We start from the raw sequence: 17,600 nt of genomic DNA on the forward strand, positions 1-17,600 counted from the left end.
TACAAGGATATACTATAATACTGCCTCCTAATATACAAGGATATACTATAATACTGCTCCTATGTACAAGAATATAACTACTATAATACTGCTCCTATGTACAAGAATATAACTACTATAATACTGCTCCTATATACAAGAATATAACTTCTATAATACTGCCTCCTATATACAAGAATATAACTACTATAATACTGCTTCTATATACAAGAATATAACTACTATAATACTGCTCCTATATACAGAATATAACTACTATAATACTGCTCCTATATACAAGAATATAACTACTATAATACTGCCTCCTATATACAAGAATATAACTACTATAATACTGCCTCCTAATATACAAGGATATACTATAATACTGCCTCCTAATATACAAGGATATACTATAATACTGCCTCCTAATATACAAGGATATACTATAATACTGCCTCCTAATATACAAAGATATACGATAATACTGCCTCCTAATATACAAGGATATACTATAATACTGCCTCCTAATATACAAGGATATACTATAATACTGCCTACTAATATACAAGGATATACTATAATACTGCCTCCTATGTACAAGAATATAACTACTATAATACTGCTCATATATACAAGAATATAACTACTATAATACTGCTCCTATATATAAGAATATAACTACTATAATACTGCCACCTATGTACAAGAATATAACTACTATAATACTGCTCCTATATACAAGAATATAACTACTATAATACTGCTCCTATATACAAGAATATATCTACTATAATACTGCCTCCTATATACAAGAATATAACTATAATACTGCTGCTATATACAAGAATATAACTACTATAATACTGCCTCCTATATACAAGAATATAACTACTATAATACTGCCTCCTATGTACAAGAATATAACTACTATAATACTGCCCCCTATATACAAGAATATAACTACTATAATACTGCTCCTATATACAAGAATATAACTACTATAATACTGCCCCTATATACAAGAATATAACTACTATAATACTGCTCCTATATACAAGAATATAACTACTATAATACTGCCCCTATATACAAGAATATAACTACTATAAAACTGCCTCCTATATACAAGAATATAACTACTATAATACTGCCCCCTATATACAAGAATATAACTACTATAATACTGCTCCTATATAAAAGAATATAACTACTATAATACTGCCCCTATATACAAGAATATAACTACTATAATACTGCCTCCTATATACAAGAATATAACTACTATAATACTGCTCATATATACAAGAATATAACTACTATAATACTGCTCCTACATACAAGAATATAACTACTATAATACTGCTCCTATATACAAGAATATAACTACTATAATACTGCCCCCTATATACAAGAATATAACTACTATAATACTGCCTCCTATATACAAGAATATAACTACTATAATACTGCTCCTATGTACAAGAATATAACTACTATAATACTGCTCCTATATACAAGAATATAACTACTATAATACTGCTCCTATATACAAGAATATAACTACTATAATACTGCTCCTATATACAAGAATATAACTACTATAATACTGCCTCCTATATACAAGAATATAACTACTATAATACTGCCCCCTATATACAAGAATATAACTACTATATTATTGCTCCAATATGCAAGAATATAACAAGAATTTTCAACATACGATAGTCTTTTCTGGACCATTGTAACTTGAAACCAGACTCCACATACAATGTACAGACAGTCCAGATCTGTGAAACGTGCAAATGGCCGACCAATCAGAATGGGCATTTTACTGGTAACATCCTGTATTCCTAAAGTCCATGCACAGATTGGCTGTCTGGTAGCGCCCCCTACAGGGAGATACTACATGTTCTGTACTATTTACCTGTGCCAGGGTTAGCTGCGCCTGCTTTTTTTTAGGACACTGTGTACAGTAGTCCCTTAACAATGTCCTCAGGTTACAATATTTTCCGTCTTTACTGAAACCAGACTCAACATACAATGCTACGGACAGTCAGGATCTGTGAAACATGTCAATGGCTGGAAGAACTGACCAATCATAATGGGCATTCACTGGTAAAAGATCTGTATGAAGTGCATGCACTGACTGGCTGTCTGGTAGCGCCCCCTACAGTACAGGGAGGTATTACATGTTCTGTACTCCTTACCTGTGCCAGGGTTAGCTGCTCCTTTGGACACCAGGTGAGGGCGACTCCATTTTACATTTTTGGGACACTGTGTGTATTGTACAGGACCCTGAAGAAGCTCCTGTCCTCTACATAGACAGCGATTACAGCTCCCAGCAGATTTTTATATAAAAGGACTTGCCTTTTCTGTATTGGTTATGTACTTATTCTTGTATATAGGAGGCAGTATTATAGTAGTTATATTCTTGTATATAGGAGCAGTATTATAGTAGTTATATTTTTGTATATAGGAGCAGTATTATAGTAGTTATATTCTTGTATATAGGAGCAGTATTATAGTAGTTATATTCTTGTACATAGGAGCAGTATTATAGTAGTTATATTCTTGTATATAGGAGCAGTATTATAGTAGTTATATTCTTGTATATAGGAGCAGTATTATAGTAGTTATATTCTTGTATATAGGAGCAGTATGATAGTAGTTATATTCTTGTATATATGAGCAGTATTATAGTAGTTATATTCTTGTACATAGGAGCAGTATTATAGTAGTTATATTCTTGTATATAGGAGCAGTATTATAGTAGTTATATTCTTGTATATAGGAGCAGTATTATAGTAGTTATATTCTTGTATATAGGAGCAGTATTATAGTAGTTATATTCTTGTATATAGGAGCAGTATTATAGTAGTTATATTCTTGTATATAGGAGCAGTATTATAGTAGTTATATTCTTGCATATAGGAGCAGTATTATAGTAGTCATATTCTTGTATATAGGAGCAGGATTATAGTAGTCATATTCTTGTATATAGGAGCAGTATTATAGTAGTTATATTCTTGTATACAGGAGCAGTATTATAGTAGTTATATTCTTGTATATAGGAACAGTATTATAGTAGTTATATTCTTGTATACAGGAGCAGTATTATAGTAGTTATATTCTTGTATACAGGAGCAGTATTATAGTAGTTATATTCTTGTATATAGGAACAGTATTATAGTAGTTATATTCTTGTATATAGGGGCAGTATTATAGTAGTCATATTCTTGTATATAGGAGCAGTATTATAGTAGTTATATTCTTGTATATAGGAGCAGTATTATAGTAGTTATATTCTTGTATATAGGAGCAGTATTATAGTAGTTATATTCTTGTATATATGAGCAGTATTATAGTAGTTATATTCTTGTATATAGGAGCAGTATTATAGTAGTTATATTCTTGTATATAGGAGCAGTATTATAGTAGTTATATTCTTGTATATAGGAGCAGTATTATAGTAGTTATATTCTTGTACATAGGAGCAGTATTATAGTAGTTATATTCTTGTATATAGGAGCAGTATTATAGTAGTTATATTCTTGTATATAGGAGCAGTATTATAGTAGTTATATTCTTGTATATAGGAGCAGTATGATAGTAGTTATATTCTTGTATATATGAGCAGTATTATAGTAGTTATATTCTTGTACATAGGAGCAATATTATAGTAGTTATATTCTTGTATATAGGAGCAGTATTATAGTAGTTATATTCTTGTATATAGGAGCAGTATTATAGTAGTTATATTCTTGCATATAGGAGCAGGATTATAGTAGTCATATTCTTGTATATAGGAGCAGGATTATAGTAGTCATATTCTTGTATATAGGAGCAGGATTATAGTAGTTATATTCTTGTATACAGGAGCAGTATTATAGTAGTTATATTCTTGTATATAGGAACAGTATTATAGTAGTTATATTCTTGTATACAGGAGCAGTATTATAGTAGTTATATTCTTGTATACAGGAGCAGTATTATAGTAGTTATATTCTTGTATATAGGAACAGTATTATAGTAGTTATATTCTTGTATATAGGGGCAGTATTATAGTAGTCATATTCTTGTATATAGGAGCAGTATTATAGTAGTTATATTCTTGTATATAGGAGCAGTATTATAGTAGTTATATTCTTGTATATAGGAGCAGTATTATAGTAGTTATATTCTTGTATATATGAGCAGTATTATAGTAGTTATATTCTTGTATACAGGAGCAGTATTATAGTAGTTATATTCTTGTATATAGGAACAGTATTATAGTAGTTATATTCTTGTATATAGGGGCAGTATTATAGTAGTCATATTCTTGTATATAGGGGCAGTATTATAGTAGTTATATTCTTGTATATATGAGCAGTATTATAGTAGTTATATTCTTGTATATAGGAGGCAGTATTATAGTAGTTATATTCTTGTATATATGAGCAGTATTATAGTAGTTATATTCTTGTATACAGGAGCAGTATTATAGTAGTTATATTCTTGTATATAGAAGACAGTATTATAGTAGTTATATTCTTGTATATAGGAGCAGTATTATAGTAGTTCTATTCTTGTATATAGGAACAGTATTATAGCAGTTATATTCTTGTATATTGGGGCAGTATTATAGTAGTCATATTCTTGTATATAGGGGCAGTATTATAGTAGTTATATTCTTATATATAGGAGCAGTATTATAGTAGTTATATTCTTGTACATAGGAGCAGTATTATAGTAGTTATATTCTTGTATATAGGAGGCAGTATTATAGTTGTTATATTCTTGTACATAGAAGGCAGTATTATAGTTGTTATACTCTTGTACATAGGAGCAGTATTATAGTTGTTATATTCTTGTATATAGGAGGCAGTATTATAGTTGTTATGCCCTCTTGCTGTGTTAGAAGGGCTGGGATTATCAGTGGATATTACAAGACATAAATCTGTATCACAGGTTAATATAAAACATTAATATTATTATCATACTTATCACATCAATAACATTTATTGTCTTACCAGTTTCAGAAAAGATCTGATGAATAAGACGGATGCGCTGAGACGGTGGAGCAGACGAACTGTCATGAAAATGAACTTTTTCCTCTGGAAAAGAGAAAACACAGAAACGTGAGCATTTGGGTAAAAAATATATTATTCGGTGAACAGGAAAATGATTCAAAGCTTCATCATCATTTCAGCTTTTCACATTAAAAAGTAATATGAATATAGTGATGAGACATGTCAGAAAACTCTCCGCAGCAGACGATGCAGTGTCAGCAAGAGACAAAAGTCCCTGGGGGGGGGGGGGGGGGGGAGGGGGCATCATCAGTCACCACACTACCAGAGGCAGATTTACTATGCACCAAAATTCAGGCACAATTCACACCGGTAAACTGATGAACAGTCTGTGCACTACATGGCTCATGTAGTGTCTGCAGCGTTTTGGCGCGTTACACACAAGTGAAGCTCCGCCCAGTTTCTCTCGATTGGATTTACTAAGACAGTAAATGTAGCAGGACTGTGGCTGCCCTTGCGCCTGTTGCAGAAATATCGTCAGCCATAAGCTGATGTGTATATACGAGGTGGCCCTAAAATCGAATATAAAGCTCCCAACACGCCCCCTCTATGCGAAGCCTAGCCTCCTTCCTGTCTTTTTCATCCCTTCTTCACTTCCCTCTTGGCGCGGGCAGCATACATGGGCAAGAAAAATTTTAATTTTTGCATTGAAATGGGGAAATCTTAGCAATATCGCCATTTCTGCGCAAAAATTTTAGAGACTTTAGAGGACATGCACCACTGGCTCACCTAAGTTCAAGCCCCGCTAAATTATGTGTTCTAGACATTTTTTTTCTGCTGTCCGATACGAAGTTGGCGTAAGGACTCGTTCACTTTGCCGTTGTGCCCCGTATATGAAACTCCATCGGTTAGGCCGTTAGAACAAGAGTTTGGCGGAGAAAAAAATAGCGCATCTCCCATTTTGTTTCTCTGCTAAATCTGGTAAAATTCCAGATTTATGAAAGACCCCATTCATATGAATGAGATCCGTGGGGACCTGGTTGTGTCAGTTGTGCTCAGGTCCCGTTCTGGGTACATTTAGCGCAAAAAAAAAAAAAGAGCTGAATTTGTCAGAGCACAAGGTCAATGTGAACCTAGCTTAAAGGGGTACTCCGGTGGAAAACTTATTTTATTTTAAATCAACTGGTGCCAGAAAGTTAAACAGATTTGTAAATTACTTCTATTAAAAAATCTTAATCCTTCCACTACTTATTAGCTGCTGAATACTACAGAGGAAATGGTTTTCTTTTTGGAACACGGAGCTCTCTGCTGACATCATGACCACAGTGCTCTCTGCTGACATCTCTGTCCATTTTAAGAACTATGTACAAACAAGGAGAGCGCTCCTAGTGTGATACCGTAATGCAAAGAGAATATGAACAAACAAGAAAACTTGCTCACCAAGTATAGTTGTACTGCGACCAAGTACAACTATGGTGAAGGCGTGAAGTAACCCTGCAACGGGCGAAGAACGGCAGCTGCTCCTGGACACACAGGCGAAGCAAATTAAACGGATCCCTCCAAGGAACAACCCAGGATAGAGGCAGCGCACAAGACTTCAAAGGTAAAATTGTTTATTTACCCGGCATGCAACGCGTTTCGCTGGATAACCAGCTTCATCAGGCATGAAGCTGGTTATCCAGCGAAACGTGTTGCATGCCGGGTAAATAAACCATTTTACCTTTGAAGTCTTGTGCGCTGCCTCTATCCTGGGTTGTTCCTTGGAGGGATCCGTTTAATTTGCATTTTAAGAACTGTCCATAGTAGGAGAAAATCCCCATAGCAAACATATGCTGCTCTGGACAGTTCCTAAAATGGACAGAGGTGTCAGCAGAGAGCACTGTGCTTGTGATGTCAGCAATGAGCACTGTGTTCCAAAAAGAAAACCATTTCCTCTGTAGTATTCAGCAGCTAATAAGTCCTGGAAGGATTAAGATTTTTTTATAGAAGTAATTTACAAATCTAGAAAGAACTCCGTCCGGCACCAAGGTATGGGGTAAAAAAAGGCTTGTCTTTATTTATTCCACTGCAGGATACATACAGTTCAAGATGACTGACGCGTTTCGCCCTTTGCTGGGCTTAATCGTAGACTAAGGGCGAAACACATCAGACATCTTGATCTGTATGTATCCTGCAGTGGAATAAATAAAGACAAGCCTTTTTTACCCCATACCTTGGTGCCGGACAGAGTTCTTTCTAGCATAAGGAGTTGCCGGAGGCGGTGCCAGCAGTCCGCAGCACAGGTGTGAGAGATGTCCAGCGCTGGTGAGAGCGGTATCCATATTCCTTTAATTTACAAATCTGTTTAACTCTCTGGCACCAGTTGAGTTAAAAAAAAAAAAAAAATTCCATGGGAGTACCACTTTAAGCTAGGTTCACATTGCCCTTTAAAGGGGTATTCCAGGCAAAAACTTTTTTTTATATAAACTGGCTCCGGAAAGTTAAACAGATTTGTAAATTACTTCTATTAAAAAATCTTAATCCTTCCAATAGTTTTTAGCTTCTGAAGTTGAGTTGCTGTTTTCTGTCTAACTGCTTACTGATGACTCACGTCCCGGGAGCTGTCCAGCTCCTATGGGGATATTCTCCCATCATGCACAGCTCCCGGGACGTGACATCATCATTGAGCAGTTAGACAGAAAACTTCAGAAGCTAATAACTATTGGAAGGATTAAGATTTTTTAATAGAAGTAATTTACAAATCTGTTTAACTTTCCGGAGCCAGTTGATATATATAAAAAAAGTTTTTGCATGGAATACCCCTTTAATGTTTAATAAACTTAGACTAGACAGTCTACAGAGCATAAATAGCCCCTGTGATGAATCTGCTTCCATCTTTCACTGATAGGTGGCAGCACTTTAGCTGTTGCTGGAAGGACTCGTTGGCCACTCAAGTGTTTTTGCCATCCCGGGGTAGACGCAGGTCCTACACTCCGGTCCCATCTCCGGTGACAACAAAAAACAATCGGCAGAACATTTTCCTCCATAACAGAGTAATCCCCAGACCGGAATCGTCCTCAGGTAACACCAGTAACATAGCAACATTACACATCCTCCAGGGATGTCCTCACCTGGCTCATCCCGGGGCGCGTGATGGTTATTACAATACTACAGAACAGCGGTCTCCAAACTGTGGACCTCAAGCTGTTGCAAAACTACAACTCCCAGCATACCCGGACAGCCGTTGGCTGTCCGGGCATGCTGGGAGTTGTAGTTTTGCAACAGCTGGAGGTGCACAATTTGATGACCACTGCTATAGAGAAGGAGGGAACATTTTGTGACAGTTTTGATGGTGATTGTGTCAGTCATTGTTAACCCTCGAGTGGAGAGATTGTGCAAGAAAGTAACATCCAACAATGTAGGTGCCAAACCTTGTCAGCTACGATCTACGTTATTCCCCAAGCACAGCCCCTCCCAGGCCTCATTCACAGGGCGAAATCGCCCGGATTCTACTGTACCGGTACTGCATTCGGCGGAATTTCTGCGGTGGAAAAATCAGCTACGGAAGTTCCCATTCTGGCCTCTGTATGAAGAATTGGCACGTTTCGGAAACGCATTGCCGTCTATGGATGCGACGTATTTCCGAGTGGTCCTAGAGCCGGTGTATTATGTCTGCGAGATGTTTGTCGGAAATTTCTCGCGCGGACATTCCACCCAAAAATCTGCCGTGTGAACGTACCCTTATAAGGGCAACGCTGGTAACTAGCAGCGGGTTTCCGGTGCGATTTTCGCTCCGATTCACTTGCGCCGTCTCATAGACAGCTGTGCATTCCGTGGGGCATCCACCGAAAGAATGAACAGGTTCTTTCTTTCTGCGGACACGGAATTTGGAATTTCCGTGGCGGAAACATCTGGAACGGAAATTCCACCTTGTGCACAGCTCAGCAGAATCCTGTTGATTTCTGCGGGATTTCTGCGTGCGGACATTTCAGGCGGGATTTCTGCACAGAAAATCCAATGTGTGAACATAGCCTAAGAGTTGCTAATCAGGTGTGCAGTATTTCAAGGGCATAAAATAATAATAATAATAATAATAATAATAATAAATAATACAGGGATCCCTCAACTTACAATGGCCTCAACATACAGTAGTTTCAACATACAATGTTTTTTTCTGGACCATCGTAACTTGAAACCAAACTCAACATACAATGTACAGACAGTCCAGATCTGTGAAACGTGTCACAACTGGAGGAACCGACCAATCAGAATGGGCATTTTACTGGTAAATCACCTGTATTACTGAAGTGCATGCACTGACTGGTGTCTGGTAGCGCCCCCTACAGTACAGGGAGGAACTACAAGTATGCGGTTGCAGTACGGTTTTTAAACTGGAGACAAAATCGTGGTCAACCACGGTTTTGACTCCGGTTTAAAAACCGTACTGCAACCGCATACATTTTTTTTTAACATGGACGTCAATGGGAAACGCACATGTATACGGTTCCAAACGGGAAAAACATATACGTTTTTACTTTGCACATGCGCATTTGAATCCTAAAGTCCCCACCCAAGACCCCTCCCATTAAAAATGGACAAAATTTTCAAAAACGTATGGGTTTTTTTCTATAAAAACTGACGGAACTGTATGCACTTTTAAAAACAGTATACTGTTTGAAAACGCATACGGTTTACTTTTTTCCATACTGTTACATCCGTTTTTTTACCATACGGTTTTCTTTACAAAAACGGATTGAAAACAGTATGGCCAAAACGTGATGTGAACCCAGCCTTAGCTGCTCTTTAGGACACCGGGTGAGGGCGGCTCCATTTAGGACACTGTATGTACTGTATAGGACCCTGAAGAAGCTCCTGTCCTCTACATAAACCATTGTTTCCCAAGCAGGGTGCCTCCAGCTGTTGCTAAACTACAACTCCCAGCATGCCCGGACAGCCAACGGCTGTCCGGGCATGCTGGAAGTTGTAGTTTTGCAACAGCTGGAGGCACCCTGCTTGGGAAACACTGACATAGGCAGTGATTACAGCTCCCAGCAGATCTTTCTTTCTTAGTGACATTTGCCCCCACAATGTTACCTCTAGTCACCCTCTTACCTGACGGCTGCCTCCGCTGACAAATATCACTCTGTGGTATAGGTAGTAGCCATATATATATATATATATATATATATATATATATATATATATATATATATATATATATCTTACACACAGAGAAGCCCCAAGAGGAGGAGTCCAGAGGGAGTAGTCGTCTCACGGTCTGAATGCACTATTCATTTAAGAAAGTGCTTCCCAACCAGGGTGCCTCCAGCTGTTGCAAAACTACAACTCCCAGCATGCTCGGACAGCCGAAGGATGTCCGAGCATGCTGGGAGTTGTAGTTTTGCAACAGCTGGAGGCACCCTGGTTGGGAAACACTGACCTTATTTGCGATGTCATGAAAGTAAAACTAAAAGCAGCGTTGAATCCCTATCTGCATGGAGACCGATACTGACAGAACAGAAGCAACAATGCATGTAATCTACAGACACGATGACCTCCAATGACTCTTCACATTCCACTCCTGAAATGCTCTGTGCTGCTGGGAGACCCTGCTTTTGCGGTAAAAGGGGTACTCCGGTGAAAAACTTTTTATTTTTATTTTTTTATTTTTTTAAATCAACTGGTGCCAGAAAGTTAAACAGATTTGTAAATTACTTCTATTAAAAAAATCTTAATCCTTCCTGTATTTATTAGCTGCTGAATACTACAGAGGAAATTATTTTCTTATTGGAACACAGAGCTCTCTGCTGACATCATGACCACAGTGCTCTCTGCTGACCTCTCTGTCCATTTTAGGAACTGTCCAGAACAGCATATGTTTGCTATGGGGATTTCCTTTTACTCTGGACAGTTCCTAAAAATGGACAGAGATGTCAGCAGAGAGCACTGTGCTCATGATGTCAGCAGACAGTTCAGTGTTTCAAACGGAAAAGAATTTCCACTGCAGTATTCAGCAGCTAATAAGTACAGGAAGGATTAAGATTTTTTAACAGAAGTAATTTACAAATCTGTTTAACTTTCTGGCACTAGTTGATTTAAAAAAAAAAATAATAATAAGTTTTTCACCGGAGTACCCCTTTAACTGCCACAGTCAGAAAGCGCTGCCTGGAATTCTGGGGCAGGAGTCTGCGCCTTTTGTAGGGCTGCATATGTGCTAAAATTACAAACTTGTGTGCGACAATTGATCATTTTGGCGCAACCATGCTTCGTTTGACGCAAAAAACATACAGAAAATCACACATTGCAACATCATTATTGATACATACCCAGCTATGAATCTCTGTGCCAAACAAGTGTCAATTCGGCTTAAAGTAAAAGTATCGAGGACAAAAACGTATCCCTTATCCGCAGTATAGGGAATACGTTTTAGATATCGCGGGTCCGAGGCCATATAGCGTATTTTTCGCCGTATAAGACGCACTTTTTCTTCCCCAAAACTGGGGGGAAAAAGTCGGCGAATACACACACCTGTCGCGGCGGTCCCTGCAGCCATCAACGTCCGGGACCCGCGGCTAATACAGGACATCACCGATCGCGGTGATGCCCTGTATTAACCCTTCAGACGCGGCGATCAAAGCTGACCGCCGCGTCTGAAGGGAAAGTGACACTAACCCGGCTGTTCAGTCGGGCTGTTCGGGACCGCCGCGATTTCACCGCGGCGGTCCCAAACAGCCCGACTGAATAGCCGGGTTAGTGCCTACAGGACACCGGGAGGGACCTTACTTGCCTCCTCGGTGTCTTCTCCGTTCAGGGATCCCCTGTATGTCCGGCGCTCTCCTTCCTCGTCATCACGTCGTCGCGTACGTGCGTCGGCGTGCGTAACGACGCAATGGCGGCGACGGAGAGCGAGGATACCCGGCCGGCAGCAGAGACGTTCCGGAGCGACGGGGACACGGCGACAGCGATGGAGCGACATCCAGGTCAGCGGTGACAGGTCCGGAGCGGCGGGGACACTTGAGTATTACCTCCTATGCAGTGGTCTTCAATCTGCGGACCTTCAGATGTTGCAAAACTACAACTCCCAGCATGCCCGGACAGCCAACGGCTGTCTGGGCATGCTGGGAGTTGTAGTTTTGCAACATCTGGAGGTCCGCAGGTTGAAGACCACTATTGGGTTCAAAATCTTTATTTTTTTAGATTTTGCCCCTAAAAATTGGGTGCGTCTTATACGCCGGTGCATCCTATAGGACGAAAAATACGGTAGCTCTATGGGAGAGCCGTTCAGCAATCTTTGGCTCTCCCATAGAGCTATATAGAGGGGGCATGGTGGCCTCTGCTTCAGGTGGGGGTCGTGACGCGCTGCTGTGGAGGAGAGCCGGGACTCCATACAGGAGATGGCGGGGGGGGGCCCCAGCGCTCGGACCCCCCGCGATCTAAAACTTATCCCTTATCCTGCGGATGGGGGATAAGTTTTTGTCCATAATACTTCTTTAATTTCTGCTTCATTTTATCATGTAGCAAAAAGGGCATTTTTAGAGAGGAAATAGGGAGAAAGACTTGGCACATGAATGGACAGGTCACTGCCTCCCACCACATCAGCCGACTCCCTGAAATACTCGGTACTTCTGGAGGACAATGCTTTTTCTTCTGTGAATCACAGTGTGGTGGCCCAGTACGTGAGGTGTTACCCCGTATCCTTGCTGTCCTGTCAGGCAGCCTCCCCTCAGTGTCCTCTGGGCCCCTTGTACTTGTTTCCCTCCTGTACATATGTTCTACAGTGTAATGTATTATAAATATCTTGTTGCTTTAAAGGGGTAGTCCAGTGGTGAAAAACGTATCCCCTATCCTAAGGATAGGGGATAAGTTTGAGATCGCGGGGGGTCCGACCGCTGGGGCCCCCTGCGATCTCTCTGTACGGGGCCCCGGCTCTCCGCCGAGATAGCGGGTGTCGACCCCCGCACGAGGCGGCGGCCGACACGCCCCCTCAATACATCTCTATGGCAGAGCCGGAGATTGCCGAAGGCAGCGCTTCGGCTCTGCCATAGAGTTGTATTGAGGGGGCGTGTCGGCCGCCGCCTCGTGCGGAGGTCGACACGCCCCCTTCCAGCGGGCTGTCGGGGCTCCGTACAGGAGATCGCGGGGGGCCCCAGGGGTCGGACCCCCCGCGATCTGCAACTTATCCCCTATCCTTAGGATAGGGGATAAGTTGCTCACCACTGAATCACCACTGGACTACTCCTTTAAGAGTTGTACCATGTGACTTGTCATGTGATTGTTACCCAGGAGGTACCAGTGACCAGGTGATCCCAAGAGTGACCTATGAGCTTCCTGCTAGTCTCCCCCATATAAGCCCTGGGTGGAGCTTCTCTCTCTTCTGCTGAGGTCCAGTGCAGTCTTGTCTAGTGTGAGTGTCCAGAGTGTTGGAGACCTCAAAGTCCAGTCCTGCAGCCGCCATCAAGTCATGTAAGATAAAGTCACAGCTTTATGAGTCAAGTCAGTCCCTGTCATCTGTCAAGTCAGCGTGGTCTGCATTCAATTGTCCAGTCCTACTACAAGTCCCAGCAAGCCCTTAAGGTCTCTGCAAATCTGTCAATCTGAAGAAGGGGTATGTTAACCCCGAAACGCGTTGTTGTATACCAATAAAGCTTGAATTCATATCCACCTCCATGACTTGGTTGTGAGATCTCCTTGGATCCCTGAGCGCCTGGCGAAAGGTCATTTTTTCTACTACCAAGTTCACCAACAGGATCTCCCTTTGGATCCATCCTGAAGACCTGCAGGCTTGCACGGATTCCTCTATTACCTCAGACTGAGGTTATATGCGTGTATAATATACGCTCCAGGTGAGCGGCCATTCATCAGACCCCCTACTTGTCCCCACTTTATGTGGGTTTTTGATTACATTTTTGGGGTAATGCACTAGGCGCCTCCTTGGGCCTTCTCTTATTTCTTTTGTTTGCAGCTTAAGGTCTCTGCATCACTGGTCACCTCCCTGGACCCTGGCTGAACTGTATAGACTTTACCATCTGTCTACCCTCAGTAAAGCTACTGTTATCCGTAACTTGGTGTTGGAGTCTTTATTGCCCCCGTGCCTCGCCCAGGATCCAGCGGTATACCTTCGGGTGGTATCGAGGACAAACCGCGCCACACACATGCCACTCAAGTAGACAGACGGCCTTGACATGAGAAAGATCCTCACTAGTACAGTCACCACATCCGCAGATCCCTGCACCCGCCCTGTGGCCTCCACATAAAAGCATCATCCCTGTCACAGCTGTCACCCACACCTCATCCTGTCACTACTACAGTATCTGTCCTCAGAGAGTTATCACTGTGTTATCTGTGGTGTTACATAGGACTGCAGGTCACATCCACTACATTATCTGTACACAGAGAGTTATCACTGTGTTATCTGTGGTGTTACATAGGACTGCAGGTCACATCCACTACATTATCTGTACTCAGAGATATCACTGTGTTATCTGTAGTGTTACATAGGACTGCAGGGAACATCTATACATTATCTGTACTCAGAGATATCACTGTTATCTGTGGTGTTACATAGGACTGCAGGTCACATCCACTACATTATCTGTACTCAGAGAGTTATCACTGTGTTATCTGTGGGGTTACATAGGACTGCAGGTCACATCTACTACATTATCTGTACTCAGAGAGTTATCACTGTGTTATCTATGATGTTACATAGGACTGCAGGTCACATCTACTACATTATCTGTACACAGAGAGTTATCACTGTGTTATCTGTGGTGTTACATAGGACTGTAAGTCACATCCACTACATTATCTGTACTCAGAGAGTTATCACTGTCTTATCTATAGTGTTACATAGGACTGCAGGGAACATCTACTACATTATCTGTACTCAGAGAGTTATCACTGTGTTATCTGTGGTGTTACATAGGACTGCAGGTCACATCCACTACATTATCTGTACTCAGAGAGTTATCACTGTGTTATCTGTGGTGTTACATAGGACTGCAGGTCACATCTACATTATCTGTACTCAGAGTTATCTCTGTCTTATCTATAGTGTTATAAAGGACTCAGATTACACCTATTTTCCATTGCTTACCTACATTTCGGCAAAACTGGCCACTGCGGAAGACGCACGAGGGGAGGGGATATGGTTTGCGGCCCATCAGGCGCACAGGCACATGCTCACTCACTAATGTCGACAGAGGGAGCAGTTTCTCCAAGCACAGAGGAGACTGGTGACCTCCGTCCTCACACAGTGCGGAGCAGCTAAGTTCACTCATCAGCGTCAGCGCTGCGAAAGAAGAAGACGCAGCCAGCCTGTACTGAGGGGCATGAGGTAAGTATTCCGGGGGGGGGAAACCTATTTATCTTCTGACCTACATAGCTACTTACCTGGCTACCAACCTGTCAACATAGCTACCTACCAGGCTACCAACCTACCTACATAGTTATCTACCTGGCTGCCAACATACCAACCTACCTACAGAACTACCTACCAAGCTAACTGGCTGCCTGTCTACATAGCTACCTACCTGTCTGCTATCCTACCTACATAGCTAGCTACCTGCTTACCTACCTACATAGCTATCTACCCAGCTACCTTCCTATACATATATATATATATATATATATATATATGTATATATATATATAGAGAGAGAGAGATATAGATAGATAGATAGATAAAACTCCATAGCTACCTACCTATTTACCTACCTATTTACATAGCTCCTTACCTAGCTACCTACCTACATAGCTACACTAGTCTATGGGATTGCCTCGGTAAGCTTGTGCCCCTTTTAATATTCGATGGGGATCTGAACACTCACACCCTGACCTATCAAAACTTTTGACTTGTCTCTAGGACATGAGAAAAGTTTTTTTAGAGCTACAGGTAGACTTTATAACCCTGAGAAAGAGCAATCGAGCACAAAATCTATGAGGAAAGTTCCAGAACGGACTCTATGATAGATTCCACAGCCGTCCATCAGCCATGAAGGACATTTTATTGTCTTCAATGATTTCCCCTTCACAGTGACCCATGAGTTTGCAGACAGAGTTGAGGTGTTGTTTCAGCCGTCCATGTGGGATCTGGGTCCCTGATGTCCTTCCTGGGGGACAGTCGGATGACCTTACAGACATGAGATACTCTGCAGGATCACTGTGATATTGAGCTCATGTCTGTGGACGCTCCTTCATTTTACAGGCAATTACTCACCAAATAAAACACTCTGCAATCATCACTGACTGACCACATGAGAGCCGGGCATCCCGCCACCCGCTGGCACCAGCGCCAAATCCCAGCCGCTGGACAGGCTGTGCAGAGAGGTCTCACAAAAAGCAGTGACTCAAAGGTTTTATGAAGCCGGAGATTACCAATGTCTGAGGCAACCATGCTGGCAGGGGCTCCAGATACACCTAGGAAGGAGTGTCCAGGATATGAGACTGCAGGGAGGGAGAGACTGCAGGGAGGGAGAGACTGCAGGGAGGGAGAGCCACAGGAGAGACTGCAGGGAGGGAGAGACTGCAGGGAGGGAGAGCCACAGGAGAGACTGCAGGGAGGGAGAGCCACAGGAGAGACTGCAGGGAGGGAGAGCCACAGGAGAGACTGCAGGGAGGGAGAGACTGCAGGGAGGGAGAGCCACAGGAGAGACTGCAGGGAGGGAGAGCCACAGGAGAGACTGCAGGGAGGGAGAGCCACAGGAGAGACTGCAGGGAGGTAGAGCCACAGGAGAGACTGCAGGGAGGGAGAGCCACAGGAGAGACTGCAGGGAGGGAGAGACTGCAGGGAGGGAGAGCCACAGGAGAGACTGCAGGGAGGGAGAGACTGCAGGGAGGCAGAGCCACAGGAGAGACTGCAGGGAGGGAGAGCCACAGGAGAGACTGCAGGGAGGGAGAGCCACAGGAGAGACTGCAGGGAGGGAGAGCCACAGGAGAGACTGCAGGGAGGGAGAGACTGCAGGGAGGGAGAGCCACAGGAGAGACTGCAGGGAGGGAGAGCCACAGGAGAGACTGCAGGGAGGGAGAGCCACAGGAGAGACTGCAGGGAGGGAGAGCCACAGGAGAGACTGCAGGGAGGGAGAGACTGCAGGGAGGGAGAGCCACAGGAGAGACTGCAGGGAGGGAGAGCCACAGGAGAGACTGCAGGGAGGGAGAGCCACAGGAGAGACTGCAGGGAGGGAGAGACTGCAGGGAGGGAGAGCCACAGGAGAGACTGCAGGGAGGGAGAGACTGCAGGGAGGGAGAGCCACAGGAGAGACTGCAGGGAGGGAGAGCCACAGGAGAGACTGCAGGGAGGGAGAGCCACAGGAGAGACTGCAGGGAGGGAGAGCCACAGGAGAGACTGCAGGGAGGGAGAGCCACAGGAGAGACTGCAGGGAGGGAGAGACTGCAGGGAGAGAGAGCCACAGGAGAGAATGCAGGGAGAGAGAGCCACAGGAGAGACTGCAGGGAGGGAGAGCCTCAGGAGAGACTGCAGGGAGAGAGAGCCACAGGAGAGACTGCAGGGGAGGTAGAGCCACAGGAGAGACTGCAGGGAGGGAGAGCCACAGGAGAGACTGCAGGGAGGGAGAGCCACAGGAGAGACTGCAGGGAGGGAGAGCCACAGGAGAGACTGCAGGGAGGGAGAGC

At 42.7% G+C, this 17,600-nt stretch overlaps 1 protein-coding gene across 4 annotated transcripts in view; it reads right to left on the reverse strand.

The window, feature by feature from the left end:
- Positions 1-17,600, reverse strand: part of LOC130293366 (CMP-N-acetylneuraminate-beta-galactosamide-alpha-2,3-sialyltransferase 4-like) — a 180,264-nt gene that overhangs the window by 94,699 nt on the left and 67,965 nt on the right. For all 4 annotated transcript variants that reach the window (XM_056541967.1, XM_056541966.1, XM_056541968.1 and 1 more), the window contains exon 4: positions 4,995-5,078. In XM_056541967.1, the coding sequence (XP_056397942.1) occupies positions 4,995-5,060 (66 nt within the window). In that variant the 5' untranslated portion in view covers positions 5,061-5,078. The remainder of the gene's footprint in view (positions 1-4,994; positions 5,079-17,600) is intronic.

This window comes from Hyla sarda, chromosome 10 (genome assembly GCF_029499605.1).
Source record: "Hyla sarda isolate aHylSar1 chromosome 10, aHylSar1.hap1, whole genome shotgun sequence".
Classification (NCBI taxonomy): Eukaryota; Metazoa; Chordata; class Amphibia; order Anura; family Hylidae; genus Hyla; species Hyla sarda.